Source organism: Abramis brama (assembly GCF_963993115.1).
Source record: "Abramis brama genome assembly, chromosome: 7".
Taxonomy (NCBI): domain Eukaryota; kingdom Metazoa; phylum Chordata; class Actinopteri; order Cypriniformes; family Leuciscidae; genus Abramis; species Abramis brama.
In genome coordinates, this window is record NC_139969.1 from 28,842,331 (window position 1) to 28,865,002 (window position 22,672).

General features: G+C 36.9%; 1 protein-coding gene across 1 annotated transcript in view; it reads right to left on the minus strand.

The window, feature by feature from the left end:
* The window catches only part of LOC311086675 (3',5'-cyclic-AMP phosphodiesterase 4B-like), a 55,173-nt gene extending 37,075 nt beyond the window's left edge, over positions 1 to 18,098 (minus strand). The window contains exons 1-2 of the mRNA XM_084119675.1: positions 17,993 to 18,098; positions 7,824 to 7,949 (exon numbers count right to left, since the gene is read on the minus strand). Of these exons, the coding sequence (XP_083975801.1) occupies positions 7,824 to 7,865 (42 nt within the window). The 5' untranslated portion in view covers positions 7,866 to 7,949; positions 17,993 to 18,098. The remainder of the gene's footprint in view (positions 1 to 7,823; positions 7,950 to 17,992) is intronic.
* Positions 18,099 to 22,672: the final 4,574 nt, after the last annotated feature.

A 22,672-nucleotide genomic window follows, 5' to 3' on the forward strand; every position in this document is an offset into this window, starting at 1 on the left:
TATACAGTACAATGTTGTCATTTAACATATCTATATTGTCAGGGTTATGTTACTGTAAGTTTGGTTGTCATTTCATTCTTGTGTTGTTTCTGTTTCTTGTGTTTCCTTTCAGTTTAGTTCTTGGTTAAACCTTGCCTTACTAGTTAGTTTCACACGTGTCTAGTTTAGTTGCCTTTGTTTGTCCCCGTATATAGCTCTGTGTTTCTATTACTCCTGGTCAGTTGCCATCATTGTTTTGCGGATTGTTTTGCTTATTTATTATTCCTGCTTATTCTCCAACGACCTCCTGCGTGTTTGATTTGTTTATTAAAGATTATAGAAAGAGTATTATTCTTCGTGCATGTTTGATTACCACAGCAAATATGTCAGAAGACAAGTAAACACAAATAACAACAACGTGGACTGATTAGTGAAAAAGGGCCGTACACTGGAGGAGTACCTGGAGGAGTTTCTTGAGCTTTACCACGAGGCGCGCTGGGATGATGAGGAAGGGTCATAGCCCCCTGATTAACTTCATCATTAACACCTTGTGGGTGAGCGGATCCTCCTTGACTGTGGGAGTCGTCAAGGAAGACAACATCAGTTCTGACTCCCCAGAACCAGTACCACCTCCAGCAGCCATCTCTCTGCCCGCTCCAAACAGGATAACTCATCATCTCAGCCCGGAGTGTCCCACAACGGCAGAATAAACTTCTGCCACAGACCAGACAATGGACACGGCCATGGAACCAGAGCCCAAGCCCAAGCCCACCAGGGACCCTGCGCTAGAGCCCCCTCCAGCCACGGATCCAGAGCCAGCCATTATGTCCACCCCGGAGCCTGAGCCATCTTGAGGCTAGAGCTTGCCGCCAGGCTCATCTTGGAGTCAGTGTTGACAGAGCAGTCCACCCCAGAGCCAGAAGAGGAGCGCTGGCTTTTTGATTTGTGGACCACAGAGCCAGTCCCCACCCCTGAACTCTCTCCTCCTCAGTCTGTCTCTGTGAATTACCTGGATGTTCCCACCCGGTATCCTTCCCACCTGATTGTTCCCATTCTCTCACTGGCTCCATGTACTTGCCTGGACTCGGCTGCTTCGCTGGTACCACTCAGCTCCTCTGCTCTGCTCTCGCCGATGGCTTCCTCCAGCTCCGCCTCGGCTTTTTCACCACCAGCTCAGCCTTGTGAAGTGGATTCCCTCCAGGCCCATGACGCCACCTTGGCCTGTCAGCTCGTCGGCTCCACCTTGGCTCTACTCTCCCTCGGCTCCACTGTCATCCCTTGGGCTCCACCTTGGTCCTTTGTCATCCTGGATCCGCCACAGACTTACAGGCCTCTGGCTGCGCCTCAGCCCTCCACCCCTTCGATTCCTACGGGCTCCTCCTTTGTCCTCGCTCCCTCCGTTTTCACCCTGGTCTTTCAGGACCCTGTCTCTACCTCTACCTTGGACTCCCAGTCCTGATGTGTCACCCAGGACAGTCATCCTTTTGGTTCCACCTGGGTCTCCTCTTCCGGCTCTGCTTCCATCAGTCTGTCCCCAGGTCCTCCCTCCGTTGGCTCCTACTTGGTGTCACCCTCTACCGGCTCCTTGAGCTCCCTGTCCATCACCAGCTCCTCGTTCACCTCCAAGACCCCCACCTGCCATCCACAGTTGGACTATTGTTTACAGTGTGAGGATGACCCTTGGGGGGGAGGGGCTTTGGGGACCCTTTGTGACAGGGCTTCATTCGTTCACCTGCTGATGTTGCATAACAATGCACAGCTGCTGACCGTGGTGAAACACATTTGTACCTATCCCTAGTATTGACTATTTTTTGTACAAAAGCATTGTTACTGACAATTTTACTATACAAAAATATTTTCCAGAACAAATAATCATTCTTCTGAACAAAAGTATGTATTACTGAAATTGTTAAGTATTTATATATAATATCTGTTTTGCACTTTTTAAGATTCACGAATTTCAATTATATAGTAAAATTCCATCAAATTGAATTGAATAGTCCTTACATATTATTCATATTATGAATTAAGAATTTTTAATTGAGCAAAAGTATATTTGTCATGAATTCACTAAGAATATGGTAATGATTTACATGAACTGTCATCTAAATAATGCCATAAAGCCAAAGATGTAATGGTCTTAAAATAGAATATACATTTATATATTATCTTGAGCAATGTTATACTGTGAAATTAAAGCTCAGACCTGCAAACTCCTCAGAGTAAAAAAAAAGGGGGGGAGGGGGTACATTTAACTCCCCCATTAAATGTATATATAAATTATATATATACATTTATAATTTATGTAATAAATAGAACCTTATTGTAAAGTGTTACTGATTAGTTATACACCAATTCAGACGTCTCCTGAGTTCACTGTTGGAAAGATCAGTTGTTTTAACCATTCATTAAAATTAATCGGTTCAAAGGAGTCATTAGTTCACGAATTGTGCGTGTCATGCGCGTTGTGTGATTATCCCAGCAGTTAGGACATGGACATCCAAGATTTGTGTCAACACAGAAAACATTTCATCACTGGATAGCTTTTTTCGTTTAATTAAAGTGTTGTTTTATGTCAGCTGAATGTCCGGAACGCTTTTCAGAGAAGATAAGGCAACTTATTTGAGAGTGTGCGCGCGCGCGACCGGCTCTCTCTCTCTCTGCTCGTTCTTTCAGTTAAACATGCGCCCTGTCACAAGCGCTGCAGTTCATCTACATTACTCACAAAAATTTACTTTGGCGGGCGCTAAAACAAGTTCAATGCAGGAAAATGCATGCGTGAGTTTCCATTAGACTCACACGGTAGCCAGGCGTCTCATCCAATGGCGAGCTCAGTTGATGCTGTGTGCTTCAAGATTCTGACACAAGTGCTAAGATTCCGATTGGCCAAGAGAAAAAGTGCTAAGATTCCGATTGGCCCAGAGAAATGTCAATTATAAGAATTATCCAATAATGTTTCGCAATTCTAGCCTGCATGACATGTTACTGTCAGAGCCATAGAGAGCCATTTCTCTCTATGGCTCTGGTTACTGTGAGTAACAGCAACCCCCCCCCCCCCCCCCCCCCAAAAAAAAAAACTCCCCGCGCCGGTGTGGATACTGTCATTCGCAATCACAGATTCTACTTTTTGGAAGTATGACCTACATAAGAATTTTCACCGGAAAATGTCGTCTGAACAAGTAACATCCACTTTTGTTCTGACCAACTAAGAGAAAAAAAGCATTGCAGTAAATTGTGTTGATTTAATCTAACGATCGCTTATCATATCACGTCAAACCGTGCAAATTATACTTTGTTCTCAAATTCTTAATGTTAACAACATCAGCATTGCGTGACTACATTTAACCCTTCCGATATTTATCCTTCTTTTCGCATGGGCTCGGTTGCAGTCTCTTTTTTTCTGTAGCCACTCCGAAGTCTTTTGCATTTTACAACGGGTGAATCACCAGTTGTCATTGGTGATTGTCGTTTGAACCTTTCTGGATCTGCCATCAAATTGATAAGTTTAATTATATCAAGTGCTGTGAGAAAAGGCCATAAATCTCCACCTCCAACATCCTCACATGCAATATAGCCTACTAGCCGAGACACCTTCTTTATGTGTGCAGATGTGACGTAATGACGCAAAGACATGCTTGAATTTCCCACGGAAATCCACCAGTACCACTGGAATTAAAAACATTATTACAAGCTTACCGTTTTGAATCAAGCTAAGGCAAGCAGATAGTTTTGAACACTGGGTGGTTATGTACTTGCTCAAATTTATTTTGGATAATTTTTAACCCAAAAAGATTACAGACTGCAGCTTTAAGCATTAAAAAATACACAAACATTGGAAGGCCATGGAAAAAATGACTTCATATAAATGAGAAGGCCCAATTAATGGAGGGGAAATTAATTGAAAGGAAAGGGGACTCCCATGAGAAGTGTATGAAGTGTCATCTAATAATTATGTCATGCTTTACAGATGTTACAAACAGTGGAGTCAATGCAATACAAGTAATGCTGCCTCAGTTCAGACAGCATTAAAGCCCTGAAGGCTTCTATGCTCTGGAGTGAATGAGAACAACATTGAGGACGAGAGAGAAAATGAGAAATTTCCATTGGTTAAATTGAGAGGAACATGCTGAAGGGTAACACTGCCCATAGGCACTGATCTAATAAATAAGTAAACAAATACATAAAAGAAAAATAGAGATATACATGAACACTATGTCCAGAGACCGGACGATCGCTGGGAGGATCAGTTACCTTGGCAACCACTCTGACTCCTTTAATAATGAGTTTGATTGAGGGTTAAGCAACAAGGCTTGTCAGTAAACACGCACAGCCAGTGTTTCAAGAGGGGAGGATAGAGTCTTGGGTTTGGATACAACTGGAGAAAACCAATGCTTGGCTTCCTTTGGGCTTCACAAAATCCACTTCAAGTATTTAAAGTGGAAAAAATGTGGCTGCCCATTAAGAGTGGAATAATGGTGTTACTTTATGCCCTGCAGTTTGGGGAAACAGTAAATGCACAAGTCAATAAATCCCTTAGAGACAGAACAGACTCTCTTCTGTAGCTTAGAGAAACAGATGGGCAGCATGTCCTCTTCCTGCGGTCATGTGAGAGTCACAGCGCACACCCTTCTGCCTCACATTCACAGAACTGTAAAACCAGACTACTAATGTTTCGATATGTGTCAAGTGAGAAATTGACGAATAACTGTGTGCTCTTTGAAATACAAATTTCGTAAGTAGCTCATATTATTATTATTATTAGTGGTTCATTTCAATCAAAAAAGGGAATCTGAGCTATATCTCGTAATATGAGTATCACATTGGCTTAACACACTTTAAATGATTTCTCATCGTACATTGGACTTCTGTTCTATTTTTGCATATTTAAAATGTCAATAACATTGATTGGACAAATACAGCTCGCGGCAGACATGCAACCTATTTGTCCAGCTGTGAAAATGTCCACTGTTGCAGTTAACAAATAATACGGTGAAATAATATTTAGATCCCTGTTTATTGTACACTGTAAAAATGTCCCGTTAAATTTACAGTAAAAATAATGGAAGTTTTTTTTTTTTGACAATGTTTCAGATTTTACAGGATGGTACCTATATACGGTACCTGTATATTTTACAAGTTATAACTTTAGATTTCATTAAGTGATATAATTTTAATGTTAATAATTTCATAACGGATTATTCACTGTTCAGTGTTATTGAACTGAACTGAATCAACACTGAACTAAAATGAGCTGAATAATGACACTATTGTCTTCGGTAAAGCTACTTTACAGCTGAAATTGAATTTGTTTCATGATGAATTTTGCAACATTAACACTTTTGTTTTCCTGTTTATTACTGTGAAACTGCTTTGAAACCAATTCTATTGTATAAAGCGCTATATAAATAAATGTGAGTTGACTTGACTTATATACTCTATACTTCAATATGCTCAACTGGAACTTCCCAAATTAGCTTTTTTCCTTATTGTACTGATAACCACCATCATAATACAGGCGGTACATTAAAGCCTCATGGTTGCCCTGGAACGATTGTATAAAGTCCTATAAACGCAGTATGAATAGTGTGTGTGTTTAAAAAAATGTTTGCAGTCTTTCTACATCTGAGTGGCAGAAAAGCTCAAACTCAGCCTCCACTCTAATCAGATGCACTTGTTCTAGAAAAGGATTTCAATGAAGATGTGGATGTTAATCATAGGCAGGAGAGGTGAGGGTCAAGCTTTCATTGAGTGGTAGCGAAAAAGGGTGAGAATAGCCTTTTCCGACAATCAATATCAACCTCATTACTTCCCTTTATTGTGCACATACTTGCAAACAAGTGAAGGTACTGTTCTTCTATATACAGTAACCTAATCCAGAACTTGGATGTTCATGAATTCTCCATCTCCAAAAGGCTTTGCTGAAAGCTACCTCAAATGAACAATGTTAATACTGAGTACAACCTTTTTTAAAGGTCATGTATGTCATTTCTGTGTAATTAATGCTACACCAGATGGAGAATAAATAACCGTTTACCCAAACACTTTCAGTGCTGCTTCCACCAAACCTACAGTCACATCAATCATTTTTCAGACAAACCGGTTGTTCTGTTTCAAAGACATGCCATGGGTTGAGCCAGAAGCTCTGGGTTATTTAAATAAACAGAGCAATGTCTTGACAGCATCACTGAGTGACAGTTTTAACATTCTGAGGAATCAATACAGTTGCCTCTGCATAATAAAGTCAACATGAAATCACTTTTGACCAAATTTACTCGAAAAATCTATTGGGTCCTATTGTGAACAGTTTATTAGTGCACATTTTTCCAAAGCAAATAAATTGTCTTTGCAATCTACCAAAATCACTCAAGTCCTCCACTCCAACCTGAATAACTGTCATAGTGACCCATGTTCTTTTAAACGTTTTGCTAATGTTCCCTTTAATTGATGAAAATTCTATTTCTGAATGTTTTCTTGGTTATGTGAGCATTAAGGTAAAATTCCATTTAATCATTTTGCAACCATTATGGGAACATTACTTATGAATGTTCTCTGAACATTCTGAAACAAGTAGTAACGTTTAAAAAATGCTAGACGAACATCCAACTAAAACGTTTAAAGTCCCCATGTGGAGAAAATCAAGTTTTTAATGTTGTTTATATGCCTATGTGGTGTTTTTAATATGGTTTGAGACAAACAATGTGCAAATTCATAAGTCAGCATCATTGCTGAGTATTTTCCCCTTAAAACTGCAGTGAAAAAACGCGGTTTGAAATCGCTGGTGTTTCTGACGTCACATACCTTGTAACCAATCACGTCAATGTGTGACCATCAACGAGTGGATCTCTGAGCTGGTGTGGGTGAGTGGAGGTGGGGCTAATTTGCATATTCATAGAACAACGTATACTAAATGAGGCGAGGGTGTACAGTTACAATAAAGCTATTTTAAGGCATGAAGAAATTTTTTCAAGAAAAAAACGCTTAAATATGTCATTTTGGTGATCAAAGATGAGTTTTACGAGATAAAATTATTGACTACAGAGGGACTTTAAAAAAACGTTCCATGAATGATGTATAAATAATGTTTTTGTGCTAATGTTTTAAGAACATTATTAAAGACCAGATGAACAAACATTCTGTTAACGTTACTGGGAGCACTTTTCCGAATCTAATCAATTCCTGAAGGACAAAAGAAAAAAGTTCTGCCGACATTTTGGAAGTAAAATGGGTAGTGAATGCAGTTTCTTCATCTCTACGATGACTTAGCCTAACCCTAAATGTAGATGAAATACTAAGGGGAAGAAACACCTCCTTTAAACAGAGTGTAAATAATATAATTTATGTAAATTAGAATTAAAAGACTGTAAAACGATAAGCCTAACCAGCAGAGTTCAGGTAATTAAAAACATGAATAACACAAATGACTGCTTTTTTTCATCTCTGTTCTGTCCTTTCTCTGTTAAGGTTTTATGGTGCCTGCCATCTCTTTCCATGTCCCTCATAAATAGCTATTAATAATGCGTGTATGTGTGTGTGGGTGTATGTGTGTGTACTTAATTGCTTGTTTATGTTCTTGTGGTCATGCTTGCCTAGAGCTTGTTGATTGTTTTAGTTCTTTCTCTTGAAATCGAAGAGCATAACATGTTATTGCACAGAAAACCTGGCTGTATCTCTTCATGTAACATACTGTACGTGTATAAGTTAACAAAGGGCAAAAACCAACAAGTGATTTTGCTAAACGTCTAAATAGCATTGGCTTCTGTGTGTGTTGGAGTGAAGAAGACAGAAAAAGCACTGCGTAGCATCATCTTCTATTCATGTTTAAGCGCAAAAGTAAAATGTCTCACATCAATAGGTGTCACTGCCAAAACACTCCGGCTCTTCCTCATGTTCTCAGCTGACAGCTACAGCTCAGAAGGTTCTTTTGTCTCCTGGGACTCTCCGCTGGCATACAAATGGACTTATGCTGTGAACTGTAGCCAGAAGAGAAAAAAAAAATCATTAGCATAATTCTTCATCAAACCCTCCACTAAGCCAATTTACAAATTAAAAGTCACTATTGTCTATTCATTTCTTTTGTTAAATAACATGAAACTGCAAAAACAAACTCAAAATAAATATATTTTATATATTTTTAATAATAAAATAACATTTTGGGTGTTCAATATTTGTACACTGACTGACACTTTGCACATGATAGCACCTGTCCTCATGTTTCAATAAATCGCTTGTCACTCTTACATTGGTGGAAAGTTCTTTAGTGCTCGATACAGTCTGAACCATATCTATACTGCAAGACAGCAGCTCGATGAAACAGCACTGGATTGCTCAGAGAAACAGGATAATGACACCCATTATAATCAACAGAACTGAGTGTAGAAAGCTTTGCTGATTATAATGGGTGTTTATTCTATTTTAGGCTCTTTACTGTTGCACACAGGCAAGCAGACCCATGTATTGATGCATTTTTTTTTTTTTTTTTTTTTAAAGCTTCTAATTAATGTCAGTAACTGTAATCTGACAACATATTGAAAATCGCACATTGGGTGTTAAATGATGTCATTACAGATGAAAAGTAAATGGACCACCCGCCAAGCACCATTTTACAACCGATTTGCACATGAGCAAATACCCTATATATTGCATCTTCCGGGCCCAGTTGTTCAAAAAGTTTAATCTGGATCAATATAATCTGGATCTGAATATCCCACGTTTTGCTATCCAGGATCAGACGATCTTTTAGACACAACAGATACTGATGGTTTGATTTAGATAAAAAAACAAGACTTACATGATCCAGTTTCAGAAAACGTTTTTTGTTTTTTTTTACAACCAATTTTCAAGACTTTATCCAATTTGATTACCAAAATCTGATCATATATCTTTTGAACAGCTGTGCCCAAACAGTAAATATAGTGCCTGGCATTGCTGAATCATTCATATGTGCATCGGAGAAAACTCCAATATAAATTTAAAAAAATGTAGAAATGTTATATTTAATTCATGTGTGTGTTGTATGTCTGAGGAAGGTCGATTGATCAAAACGTTGCAAATAAAATTTCATAATGATGCAAGCATTTATATATTTTTTATATTGTAAAAACTAGGCCCAGCAGATGTCTAATGTCTGGTAATGTCTGGTAACTTTTTCTGATCTTAGCAAGCTAGTTAACCATAAACAACTTTAAGCAATCTAGCTAGGATATTATAAAGCTAGTCAGCTAGTTACTAGCTAGTTAATTTAGCTAGTTTAATTTAGCTAACTTAATTTCAGGTATGATGGAAAACATGGTCTCGTTATGGTCATGGTCCCTATATTTATATATGTATATATTTTTCTCTGTGCACCTAATCTGCACATGTGCTCTTGCAATAACATTTACATGTTTCCATTGAGACTGTAGGGTGTCCCTTTTGGCTCATAAGCATCCTTTTGATCTTTCTGTGATTTACCAAAGCCCACGGACTCCACAAATGCTGGCTCTAGGTAGACTACGGCCCTGTTCCAAATAACACGCTTCGTATGCACTTTCGGTCTTGTGGATTTACAATGGCTTTTCTGAAACCTAAAATGACACATGGGACACTACAGTCTCATGGACATAACGGACACGCGCACACGGCAGCCATTGTAAGTCCACAAGACCTAAAGTGCATATAAAGTTTGCCATTTGGGACAGGGCCTAGTCATTTTAGGATGCTCGAGAGCGCCCCCTATGCGGTCGATATGCGCCCTCAATGCGCACTTTTGCTGAGCCCGCACGGATGCGAGCTCCAAGCAGACTTCTTCCCGACGGTCAAAGCGGCGCTACGTCACGGAAGTGCGGACTCGTAGGAAGACCTCGAGTGTTTAGGGTGCCATGTGGGACAAGTTTGTATACAATCACTTCTCAATTACCTTATTTTGGTTTGCTTTAATAATAGAAATAGAACAAGAAGAAATAGACTAATATGGTTGAGAAAAATTGTTACACTAATATTGGGTTACTTGCAATCGTTGCATATACAGTAGTTTGTTAATAATATCTGCCTATCCTTGTAGCAGATTTCTTCAAGTTTAGGTTAGTCAGATAATGACAGTGAATCACAGTCTTCAAACGCTGCCATAACAATGTCTCATAATTGGCACTGAGATCAGAAGTCTGACTGGAACACTGTATGACTTTGTGTTCCTGAGCCACACCAGATGGCTCTGTCCCCTGCCTTTGAAATCCCTGTCCAGCTTAAACATTAACCTTTTTCCAAGCATCATTTCTTTTAACCAACTATGGCATGGAAATACTTATTTTGCCTGTACTATATTTTACCTGCATTTTTTTGCACGATTTCATAATTAAAGAGGGCCTATTATGCCCTTTTACAAAGTCTTGATTTTGTTATGGGGGTCTACTAGTATAGGTTTTCATGCTTGAATGTTCAAAAAACTTACCTGACCTTGACTTGATCTATTTTGGGCTGCAACCATACTGATTTATGACTGCAAGTAACAAGGCAAGATGATAGGATTAAAGCTACTCCTACTAAGATAAGTCTTTTTAAAGCAATATCACATGAGCTGCTGCAAGTATTAAATAAACAAGGAATAACAAAGGAGTTTAAGTGACAAAGAATCTCTTGTGTGTTGTGCTAGTTCAATAGATGAGTCAGAGCCTCTGTTAATAATTCGAAAGCATAGTTAGAATTAGCAATGACACCTTGGGTCATTGGAGTAACAAGAAGGCAGCATGATTGTGCTGATTGATAATGCTTTTATACAACAGTTCATTAAACATGAAGTTAATATTCTGTAACTTACATTTAGAAACACAATTTCTAGTTACAGTACTTCATCTGTTTCAACAGCTCCAAACGAAGCTGCAACAGAACCGTGACACCAGGTCAGTGTTTTTGTACAAATCAAGTGAATGATTCAATAACTACTTCACCAAAGTTTATTTTCGGGAATGAATCAGCATTTTTTAATGAATTGGTTGAATGAATGATTCAATGGCTCACTCATGAAGACATCTACTGATGTAACAATATAAGAAAGACTCACTAAAAAATTCCAACCATTAGGCCTAATAGACAGACACTAACAGCGAGCAAACACAGACGAGTAGAATGATACAAAAAGTGAAAAGTTCCAGCTTTTGGCATTGCGAATGACATAATCGAATTAAGACTATGGGGGCTAGTGTCTTACACTGTAAAAAATTATCGTGATTTTAACGGTAAAAGAAAAACTGTTAATTGGTTAACAGAAAGTTTCCGTACTATATACGGTAAATAACTGTGATAGATCTAATGGTGCATTTAATGTAATTTTACTGTAAAATACCATTAAATTTACAGTTTTTGAAAGTGAAAAAGAACAACTCATTGTATAATTTAATTTATTTTTGTTAAAATAACTATGTTTCTTCATAGTTTTCTTAGTTTGTTCTAATCAGTTATGTACATTAGGGTTTTATGTTACATTTAATGTTGTTAAATTAATGTTTATTGCATTTTTAAAATTTCATGTGTGTTACCATGATGGTGTTTAATGTTTGTGTGAATGACACTGTGCAGCTTCTATAGTATTAACTTTTTTGTGGAAGAGCTGCTTGTGATGAGCTTTGATTGATCATGTGACTCATCACTGCTGTGATTGGTGGTTATCAGTGTATTATGGTACAAAACAGATATTAATACTTCAATAGGACGTTAAATTCACATTATATCAGATAATGAATTACGGTTTATTACTGTAAATTTTAAGTTAAGTCTGTAAAACCAATAACGTTGCTACCGTATTTTTGACGGTAAAGTACTGGCAACCACAGCTGCCGTTTTTTTACCGTAAAAATCACGGTTTAATTTTTTACAGTGTATGGGGGCTAGTGACTAATTAAGACTAGTGTCTAAGGCAGTGGTTCTCAACCTTTTAAAAATTTATTTTAATAAAATATTTTGGTCACACACTTTAGTTTAGGGTACAATTCTCACTATATTAACTAGTTTTTTATTAGCATGCATATTACTAGGATATTGGCTGTTTATTAGTACGTATAAATCACATATTAATGCCTTATTCCGCATGACATACATCCCTAAATAATTAATACCTAATACTTAAACTTAACAACTACCTTACTAACTATTAATAAGCAGTAATAAGGAGTTTACTGAGGCAAAAATCATACTTAATAGTTAGTTAATAGTGAGAACTGGATCCCTAAACTAAAGTGTGACCAATATTTAAAAAATTAAAATGTTTAATCTTTGAGCTCGGCATTACTAGGAAAATGTGTATCCTATGTATGATAGACACACCAGTGGAGTTTTAGGATTTTAACAATTAACAAAACTTTTCCAAATCACACTTTTAAAATTAAACTTTTAAACATAAAATTATCCAGGATTTGCAAGACCATAGGAACCCTGGTTCTTCAAACGGTTGTTAGTTGGTTTTTAGTTAGTTATTATTTTAATTTTTGTTTTATATCTTAAGGCCCCTTTGGACGTTTGCTTGAGAGCCTCTGGTTTGATCCCCAGCTAGTTACACTATACAGTATTACATTAAATTGAGTGGTCAACCAACCCTTTCACAAGTAAATTGACTTGTTTTTTCTACATTATCATGTGCATCATTACCTTCAATAAAATCCAGGGTTTCATAATACAGACAGATGGCCTAAATCATCAACAATATACTGTTTGCCTTTTATTAGCCTTTTCCAACCCAAATAAAGTAGCCTACTTGAAGTTTTTGGTCAGGGATATAAGTAATGAGGTCTTAATGGATTCTATCTCACTTGCATGCAGTTTTTATGCTCTAGGTGAAAAATGATTGCCTGGCCTCTTGTGCAGAACCTTGATTAGCCAATTTACATTTCTGCTCCACACTTTCTTATTTTTCAGTTTCTAATTTAGTGGTGGTACTCAATTTGTTGGACAGATTTTCCTAAGATAAAAGATTAGTTTATGCTAAATTACAACAGAACATAGGGTGGATTGGACAGATGGATTCAATTAGGAGGAAATTTATTTTACGTAGTTTATAAAAAGCAGGTATGAACTGTAATCATGTAAAGGGAAAGTTACAGATAAGCTGGGATGTGATTATCTATATTTTACATTTTAATTTCTCCAGCCACCACCTATACTGAATATAACATTTAATATAAAGCCATCAAAACTGGTCATGTTAGCCAGTATTGCTAACACAACATGTAGTTTGTGATGTTTTGATTTCACTTTAAGCAGTACAGTTGCCTTGTCTCTGAAAATCCATAGCTGGACAGTGGACACCAAAAGTTCACATTTTGTGTTCCGTATCCACAATACAGACGTGTATTGTGTATTGAGTCAGGCGCAATATGTTATCTGAGCTGAAACAAAGACTCCATGGTGCTCACCAGCTCCACAATATTATTACCAGAACCAGCGCTTGTTTATATCCACCTCCTGTCCCACCGCTGAGCTGAACTGAAGCACGGGTTGTGTTTACTTGGTCGATAAAATAAATTTGTCCTTATGTTTATGTATGGAGGAGAGCAAAATATTTACAGATCAGAGATGTGTTACTTCGTCAGTTGGATCTATTTATTTTTGTTCTGCCAACCATTTTAATTCCAGACAAGCTCTGAGAAGCAGGGTTTTTAATTTCCAAAAAATGACCTGCATTAAATGAGTGTGACACTGACAATACAACCGACTCTATTCCTAATGGAATGCGAGTTACACTGAACCCTGAAAACGTCATTCCAAAACAACACTACTGGTTCGCCACATAGCGTGACGGTGACCCCTGTAACTATAGCAACGTGGCCATCTTAACCTTGTATACAATGTAATGACATGTCAAGAGTTAAGAGAACAATAAAGAAGCCAACACTTTTTATTACACCATGAATTACTCAATGATTTCCACATCCAGCATGGAGCAAACTATTAGCCCGTTAAATTGATTCCAGGATGAAACTGGATGTAATAACAACGAGGCACAGATTTGTTATCGTAACTATTGTATTTGTTACATTTCACAAATTTGGTGTCGAAAAAAATATCGTTCAGGAACCGGTTTCGAAGTCAAGGTATCGGTATCGGTATCGAAAATCACATGTTCAAACTGGTCCAGTTAACCAGTAAAATGAATCTATTTGCACCCATAGTAAAAAAACTATGGTGTCACTGCCCAACTTCCTCACATTATTTAACAAAGATGGCTATACAAGAGATAATGTATCCAATTGCTATTTTAGCTCAACCATTTGGGAGCTGAATAAAAATCGTTTCATATTTTTTGGAAAAATAGACTAACATTATGTGCAGACGAGACACAATAAAGTGATCAACAATTAAAACTCTTTTATGTAAACCTGTTATCTGTTTTTTTTTTCTTTCATTTATTTATTTTGTCCTTTAATTAATATACTTTTATTCAGCAAGTATGCATTAAATTGTTCAAAATGACAGTGAAAACATTTATAATGTTACAAAAAATTATATTTTTTCTATTTCTATTTCAAGTGTTGCTATACAATTTCTATACTTCAAAGAATCCTGAAAAATGTATCCCTGTTTCCACCAAAATATTAAGCAGCACAACTGTTTTCAACTGATAATAATAAGAAATGTTTCTTGAGAAGCAAATCATCGTATTAGAATGATTTCTGAAGGATCATGTGACACTGACGACTGGAGTAATGATGCTGAAAATTCAGCTTTGAATCACAGGAATAATAGAAAACATTTAATATAAATGATAATATTTCACACTATGTCTGTTTTACTTTATTTTTTACTGTATCAAATAAACGCATCCCTGGTGGACATAAAATACTTCTTTCAAAAATATTTCAAAATCTTACTGACACCAACCTTTTGAACAGTGATGTAACTGTTAAGCAGCATTTCTATTCTGGTTATCAAGCTTCACAAACTATTTAAAACTTTGTGCAGGTGCAAGGACTCCTTGGTGGATAGAAATAATTTTAAATAATTAAAATAAAGATTTTTTTGTATTTTTATTTTTTATGTACACACACTCAAAACCAAAAACGTGTGAATTTACACTACTGTTTAAAAGTTTTGATATCAATGTTTTATGTTTTTGAAAAAAGCCATGCTTTTGTTTAAATCATAAACAGTACAAACATTAATATTGTGAATATTATTACATTTTAAAATAACTGTTTTCTATTTAATATATTTAATTTTTAAAATGTATTTTCCCTTTGTGATAGCAAAGCTTAACTTTCAGCAACTTTTATTGTACACCCAATAAAATCTTTTGTTTGAGATTTGTTTACAATCCCAACATGGACCCCCTGTTGAAGCCCCTGACTAACTGTAATATCCTGTGGGCAAAAGCAATCACAAACAGATTAGCTGAAGTCTCTCACTGGCCTGCAGGACAATCATTGGCTCTGTGCTGTAAACAATCTCAGGACAACACAATGTCACGCTATGCGATGCGTACTCATTAATGTACTCAATGCTCAGTATAATTATTTAACATCACTGTCTATGTGAACTATACAATTCACTGGCACACTGCAACAACTCATTACAAAACAAACAGCCTCTGGGGTTGCCAACTCTTTGTTTCTCTATCTACATTAATAAATTTGATTTGTACCATGTCATTGTCTATTGATTTGGCAGTTATGTAAGAATTACATAATTACATGTAAGAAACAGACAGTCCATCATGTAACACCAAGCAAAGAATGGGGAATGATAGCTCAAAAGGTCATTTCAAACACGTCCCAGTTAAAACCTGCAGCTATTATTTGATTGGGATGCACACAGATGGATGTTTTTTTCTTCTTCTTCTTTTTATTCACCTCAAGGGAACAATTTCCATGGAACATTTCACTAATGTTAGTGTACGGTTTCCATTTGGTTATTTATTTTGGAGTGCAACCAATATCTAACATTTTAAGAACATTCTTTTTAGGTTTTTAAACTAACATTCATATAACATTTTGGGGACCAAAATATGTTACTTGTGTTTTCATTGATCTTGCCTGAAAACAAAATATACAACATGAGCGGTTCTCCTGATGTTAGTGTATTGCACTATTTTTATCTAACATTCTAAGAACATTCTTAGTTTTTTTAGAACTATAACATTCCGAGAACGTTTAGGGGACCAACATTTGTTAGTTGTTTTTGCATCGATCTTGCCTGCAAACAAAATATACAATATACAAGGGCATATGAGCTGTTCCCCTAACATTACTATAAGGTTCCATTTGGTTATTTTTTGGGTGGACCAAATATTTAACGTTCTAAGAATGTTCTTTTTAGGTTTTTTAGAACCTTAAACTAACACTTCCAGATCATTTCGGGGGCCAAAGTCTGTTGTGTTTGCATCGATCTTACCTGAAAACAAAATATACAACAATCTGAGCTGTTCCCAATTAATGTACGGTTCCCATTTGGTTATTTTTTGGGGTGAAACCAATATCTAACATTCTTTCTGGGCTTTTAAGGATCATAAACTAACATTCCCAGAACATTTTGAGGACTAAAATTTGCGTTTTCATCAATCTTGATTGAAAACAAAATAGCGATATAACACGGGCATTTGAGCGGTTCCCTTAACGCTTCCCATTTGGTTATTTTTTGGTTATAGATGGGACCAATATCTGATTTTCAAGGAATGTTGTTTTTAGGTTTTATTGTTAGAACAATGAACTAACATCTTCAGAACACTTGTGGAACCAAAGGGCTGTTATTTTTGTTTGCATCTATGAGCTGTTCTTTTTTAATTGGTATGATGTCTAACAGATCCAGTATACAGTACATGTAATGATGTCCACTACTTCTAATGAATGGCAGAATACAGTATTGAACAATGTACAACTGTCAGGGTAAGAGACGGAGAGACAGAGCTGGAGGAAATGAGGATGGGAGCTGCATGGGGTTGGTGGGGAGAAGATAGCGTGGTGTGTGAGATACATTTTTATTTGTCCTATTAGGTTTCAAGGTGGCAGCGAATACTAGATCTATTTCCTGCACACACAAAAAAAGTCAATAGAAAATTCCAAGAGTAAACAGGAATTATTATTCAAGGTTACATTCCCTGCATCCTACATCATTGAATTTTCCATTGAGCAAGCATCACACAGAAAGGCTATTTTTAATATAATAGTTTGAAATTGAACATTAAAGTCCAAGTGGAGTCGATAAATCAAGTCGTCTCTATATGCCAAACTGCATGAAAAAGTTCATTCTTCAAATGCATATATATGTAATAAGTAAAGTAATGTGGTATACACAACTTTAAGAACAATATTCCATTCCTCCATAAGTGCGATAGGCTGCTCATTGGATTTAAGGCAGATGATAGAAGGAATGAATGAAAGAACCACGTTGACTTATTGTGCATATATTCAAGACAGCAACGCAGTTATATTAGTCTGATAGCATATCCATGAAATTTGTATAACGTCAATTAATATTCATGAGATTAGATGATGATCACACTTTTCCCAGAACAAACAGTGAAAAGGGTATCTGGCAATAAAGTTCATCGAGTTAATTAATAAAATTCACAAATCGGTGGTCCTAAACATTAAAAAGCGTTGTTTTAAAGATAAAACAACCGTATGTCAGTTAAAAATATTCAACAACATGACATCTCCCAAAACACCTTCACGATTCACTGACAACCTGCGCGTGCCTTGTGCACCGTTTGAACAGGTCGTCTTCATTAGACCAAACGAGATGAACTTCAAATGGCCTGGGATTTTCATATAGTCCAGATATTTCGTCATTTAATATAATTGTATCGGCACTTTAACAGATCACTCTTACATACATGAACGAACGATGTCACGTTAACGGATGTAACTAGCAACTTACATCTGCCTACACAGTCACGATGATCGCGAGGCGATTCAAGTCGTAAGTCAAAATGCTTAGAAAGCGACAATGTAATGTTCTCCTTTGTCAATGAAGTGCACGAACTAGTGCACGGTTGCTTCGTTGTATGCAACGAACAATAGCCCGCGAGACCGAGAGACCCGTGCAAACTTACCTTATATGCATGCGCAGTCGTTTCGAGATGATAGTCGCCGATGAACGAATACAAACGGCGTGAGAGCAAATAAAACAGACCTTTCCGTAAACCCCTCCTATCCTATTGCAAGTGGTCACCCATCACCAGCGGATGGGACAACCCTCCTCCTCCTCCTCCCCATCCTCCTCCTCTCTGGGACTCTGGCATTGACGGTGTGCTGTGATCCGCCAGAAACCCCTATTCCCTCCAATTGAACGATAATGGAGAAGATGAAAGAAACCAGAAAACAAAGAATCGCAGGCATTAAGGGAGACTGCAGATTGGTTCATGTTCTTTATGCTATCTATCTATCTATCTATCTATCTATCTATCTATCTATCTATCTATCTATCTATCTATCTATCTATCTATCTATCTATCTTTTTTCTTTCTGTCTGTTCTTCATCCTTCCTTCCAATATATGATTATTTATTTCAGATCTGAGTTTTATGCTGCCTGTCACAACTCTCTTTTGCCCTCACCAGGAACACACACTACACTACCCGACTTAAATAGGGAAATGCTTAAGAGTCTATGATTGGATCATTATTGCAGTAATTATTATTTTTGTAGCATGTTATGTGTTTGGCAGCAGTTCTTCTAACCCTAATAGCTTTTAATTTCTTAAACAAACATGTGGTACACATCATGGCCAATTGTCCATATTCCAGGATGACAATGTCAAGATTCATCAGGCTCAAATTGTGAAAGAATGGTTGGGAGGGAGCATGAAGTATTTTCACATATGAATTGGCACACATGAATCCAGACCTTAAATTCATTGCAAGTCTTTGGGATGTGCTGGAGGAGACTTTACAGAGTGCTGGACTCTTGCATTGTCAATACAAGATCTTGACCAAACATTGATGCACCTCTTCCAATCATAGACTCTTAAGCATTTGCCTATTTAAATCCAATTTTTTGGCCAGGCAGTGTATTGTCAAACATGTCTTTCACAAGTATTAGGCTAAATTTACAGTTTATCTTAATCGCTTGGGCACATTTTTCTTAACATTCTCTAAACTGTAAGCTCAATTGTCACAAAAACTAGTTATTGTGTTAGTAAACTGGCCAAAGCCACGAAAATAAAAAGTGTTTTTGTCATTGTGTGAGCCACACTGGTCAAAATGTTTAGATGTTTTTTCACCATGGAAATATTTGTTATAATCAAATTTCACGTGTTTTCTACTTTTGATTGCTGTGCGGTCTGTTTTCTACAACTATAGTCAGTTTTGTCTATATGTTCTTGTGTATCGCTGAGCTTTTAGATTCAGATTTCAACAGTAGCTAAAATTCTACAAGAAAAAGTCAATACTGTAGTACAGAAAAAGAAAATGGACATTTGATCACACTTTATATTAGGTGTCCTTTACTATGTACTTACATCAAAAAATAAGTACAGTGTTATTGTGTTCATATTGTTTTGCAAAACAGTCCTGTTCCCCATGTACATACTATGTAGGCTACTAATTAGTAATTACAATAACAGGGTAATAACTAGGTACTAACCCTGAACCTATACCTGTAAACCCAACCTGAACCCATGTACAGTAGTTACCTTATATTACCCAGTACTTTCTTAGGTAAGTACACTGTAAGTACCCGTAAGTGCACATACTGTAAAATTAGGTGTAACCCAAAACACTTGTGCTGAGGTGGGATACAGGTATGGTTAGGAACAGTGGGTCAACAGTGTAAGTCTATATTTATTTACAGCTGTAAATACAGGCAGGTATTTCATAAATGTAAGTATAATGTACAAAAACAGGTATGTACACATTAAGTGCACTGTAACAAATGATTAATTTAAATTAATTTTTGTCCATTTTTTCAAAATCACTTGAAATCCTATTCCTAACCCACTTACAGCCACTGAGTTAGAAGCACTGAAATGAAAATTAAGCAGTTTAATCATCTGTGGAAAGGGCAGGACTCGAAAAACTCCAGCCAATCATTTCCAAGACCACCTAGAATCATTGGACAGTAAGTTCGTCAATCAAACGGTCGTACCATACCCACCTCCCCCATCCCCCTCCCTCCACATGAATGGGTGGAGTCAGGGCCAGCGTTGGAGGAAAGAAGGTAGGACCATTTGAGTTGTGTATTTTCAAAATCTGCCGGCCGTTTTGCAAATCCCATACCCTACCTTTAAGTTCACAGTTGTTGTTAATGTTTACACATTCTATTATGTCTTACACCATCACACAGAGATCTGAACTTATTGTTTTGAGAGAAAAAACATTTAATTTGAGAATTGAGTCAAAGCGATTGAGAAAAACTGTAAATTAAAAGTTAAATTAGCTTAAAAGTTACTATTCGAGGACATAACCGTGTCTATTAAAACGCGCAGTCATGTTTGTATGATCTTCCATATGAGCATTCATCTCTATACAGCCTCTATACACTAAGTTGCTTTATATATTGTGCTTGAGACACATCACTAAACTTACAAGGGGGAAAAAAGCGTGACCAAACCATCTGCAATGTCATGAACAAGGCCAGTGTTACCTGTTGAGTAATTATAAAATTAAATAAAAAAGATTGAGTAAAATTTGGTAAATGAATGAAATAAATATATCAGAACACCGGGCTGTTTCCAGGCAACGGTTGTGAGGTATGAGATTCATGGCCACTGGAGGGCCCTTCCTAACCCACAACTGCCATTTTTAGAAAAACTATCCTGTATCTCTCCAGTGTCTCCAAATTATCAGCATTATCATTTATGAAAACTAATTCTGAAAGATTTTTTTTTAGAGGCATGAATTGCAAGTGACTTAGCAGTTGCCAGTTAAATACGCTTATTCATTGATATTTTCTGAAAGTAAACATCATGCGTCTCTTATGAATGATGCTGTTGTAATTCAAATGCTTGTCAGATTGACAATCCTGGCAGCATTTCTATACCACATCCCTCTTTAAGTAGAATATGTGCCATTTAGAACATCATTTTTAAGGCATCAATATTTGAAAATATGCCCCGAATGTATTGCAAGACGTTTCTTATCTGCTTCAGGACACCTCTGAAGACAGTCTTCCTCTTCTTTAATAATCATCATTCAGTCTGGCCGCTTTGATCACACTTAAAAATAGAGCAGAACTCCCCAGGGGAGGTCATTACCGAGTCGCACCGCCGCCGTTAGGGCCACTGTCTGCGGACCACTCATTTATTTATTTGAATCTGAGCACAAGAGGAGTGCTAAGAGAAACACAACTCAGCAGGATGGGTCTGGCTTCTTGTCTTCAGCCTGGGTTTCTGTGCCATTTAATCCCTCCATCATTAAAGTATTGAAGATTTTTGAAACTTTAGCCATTTCCTTGCAATACATTACACTATGCCTGGGATTTTGCATAGTAAAGATAAGTCTAGATATTTTAAGTGTTCATCTAATGTGGTCTACTATCGACACTATCGAGTGATGCCTTCAAGGTTAAAAAAAGAATGCAAAAGCATCATAGAATTATTATAAAAATAGTCAAAATGACTAATACTGGTTTTGCTTATTGGATTTTTAAACTAATGCAAAGTTCTGTCATGAAATTCTAGATGGCTCAGACTAAGAGGTCCTTCACATCATTGGGAACAGCTGATTGGTTCCTGCTGTATCAGTAGTCAATGAGCTCACTGCTCAACCTTCATATACTTGGGCAGCGTTTGCTGTAGCAGTGCAGCGTGCTTTCAAAAACCCTCCACCCTCCCCAGCTCCACCTGTATAGATCTGCTACGGGTAATTCACGCATGTTAATTCGTACAGCAGCAGCATGTCTTACTCTTACTTGCTCACAGCAAGACCACAGCAAGATCTATTCTGCCAATACCAAACATCAACATTGTCATATCCATTACCATGCCAAACACTCCAAGAGTTGTCATGACAGAACTGTATTTATTTTGGTACAAACTACCTATTAGGAATGGTATGGAGCCCCTAAAGGGATATTGTGATGGAAAAAATATGGGATGGGAGGGAAAACATTTTTCAAAGCTTTTGCATTCTCTGGCAAAAGTTTTGTATTCCCCCGAGAAACTTTGGGTTCTCTCGCAAAAAACTGAAAAGGTTTGGGAGCGAATGCAAAGTTTCTCGGGGGGACGCAAAACATTTGCGAGAGACCACAAAACCATTGACTTTTTTTTCCCCCACAACCATGTCCCTTTATGGGCTCAGTAGTACAGTTATGTTCGCAGTCCAAAGTTACGTGAGGACAAAATGGCTTATTTATATATAGAATATTCTTTTTAAATGATGTGTACTTTTCTTACTTATTTGGCAAATTGGGTGATCTAGTTTTAAGAATAGATGCAATAGTATGCATATATATATATATATATATATATATATATATGAAGAGTTCAGATGCAAAAGCCTCTAAGTGCCATCTGAAATTTTCTTCTAGAATGATCATTTTTATCAAGCTTGTATATTTAAGTTCAGTAATTTCACTTAAATGACAATTAATAGGTAATCTTCATTGCCATTTAAGTGAAATTACTGAACTTAAACTATACTAGCTTGATAAAAATTATCATTCTAGAAGAAAATTTCAGATGGCACTTAGAGGCTTTTGCATCTGAACTCTTCATATATATATATATATATATATCTTTGAAAAAGGAGGATTTTATTAATTAAAATGGAGGCCGATTCATTTTATACAAGTACG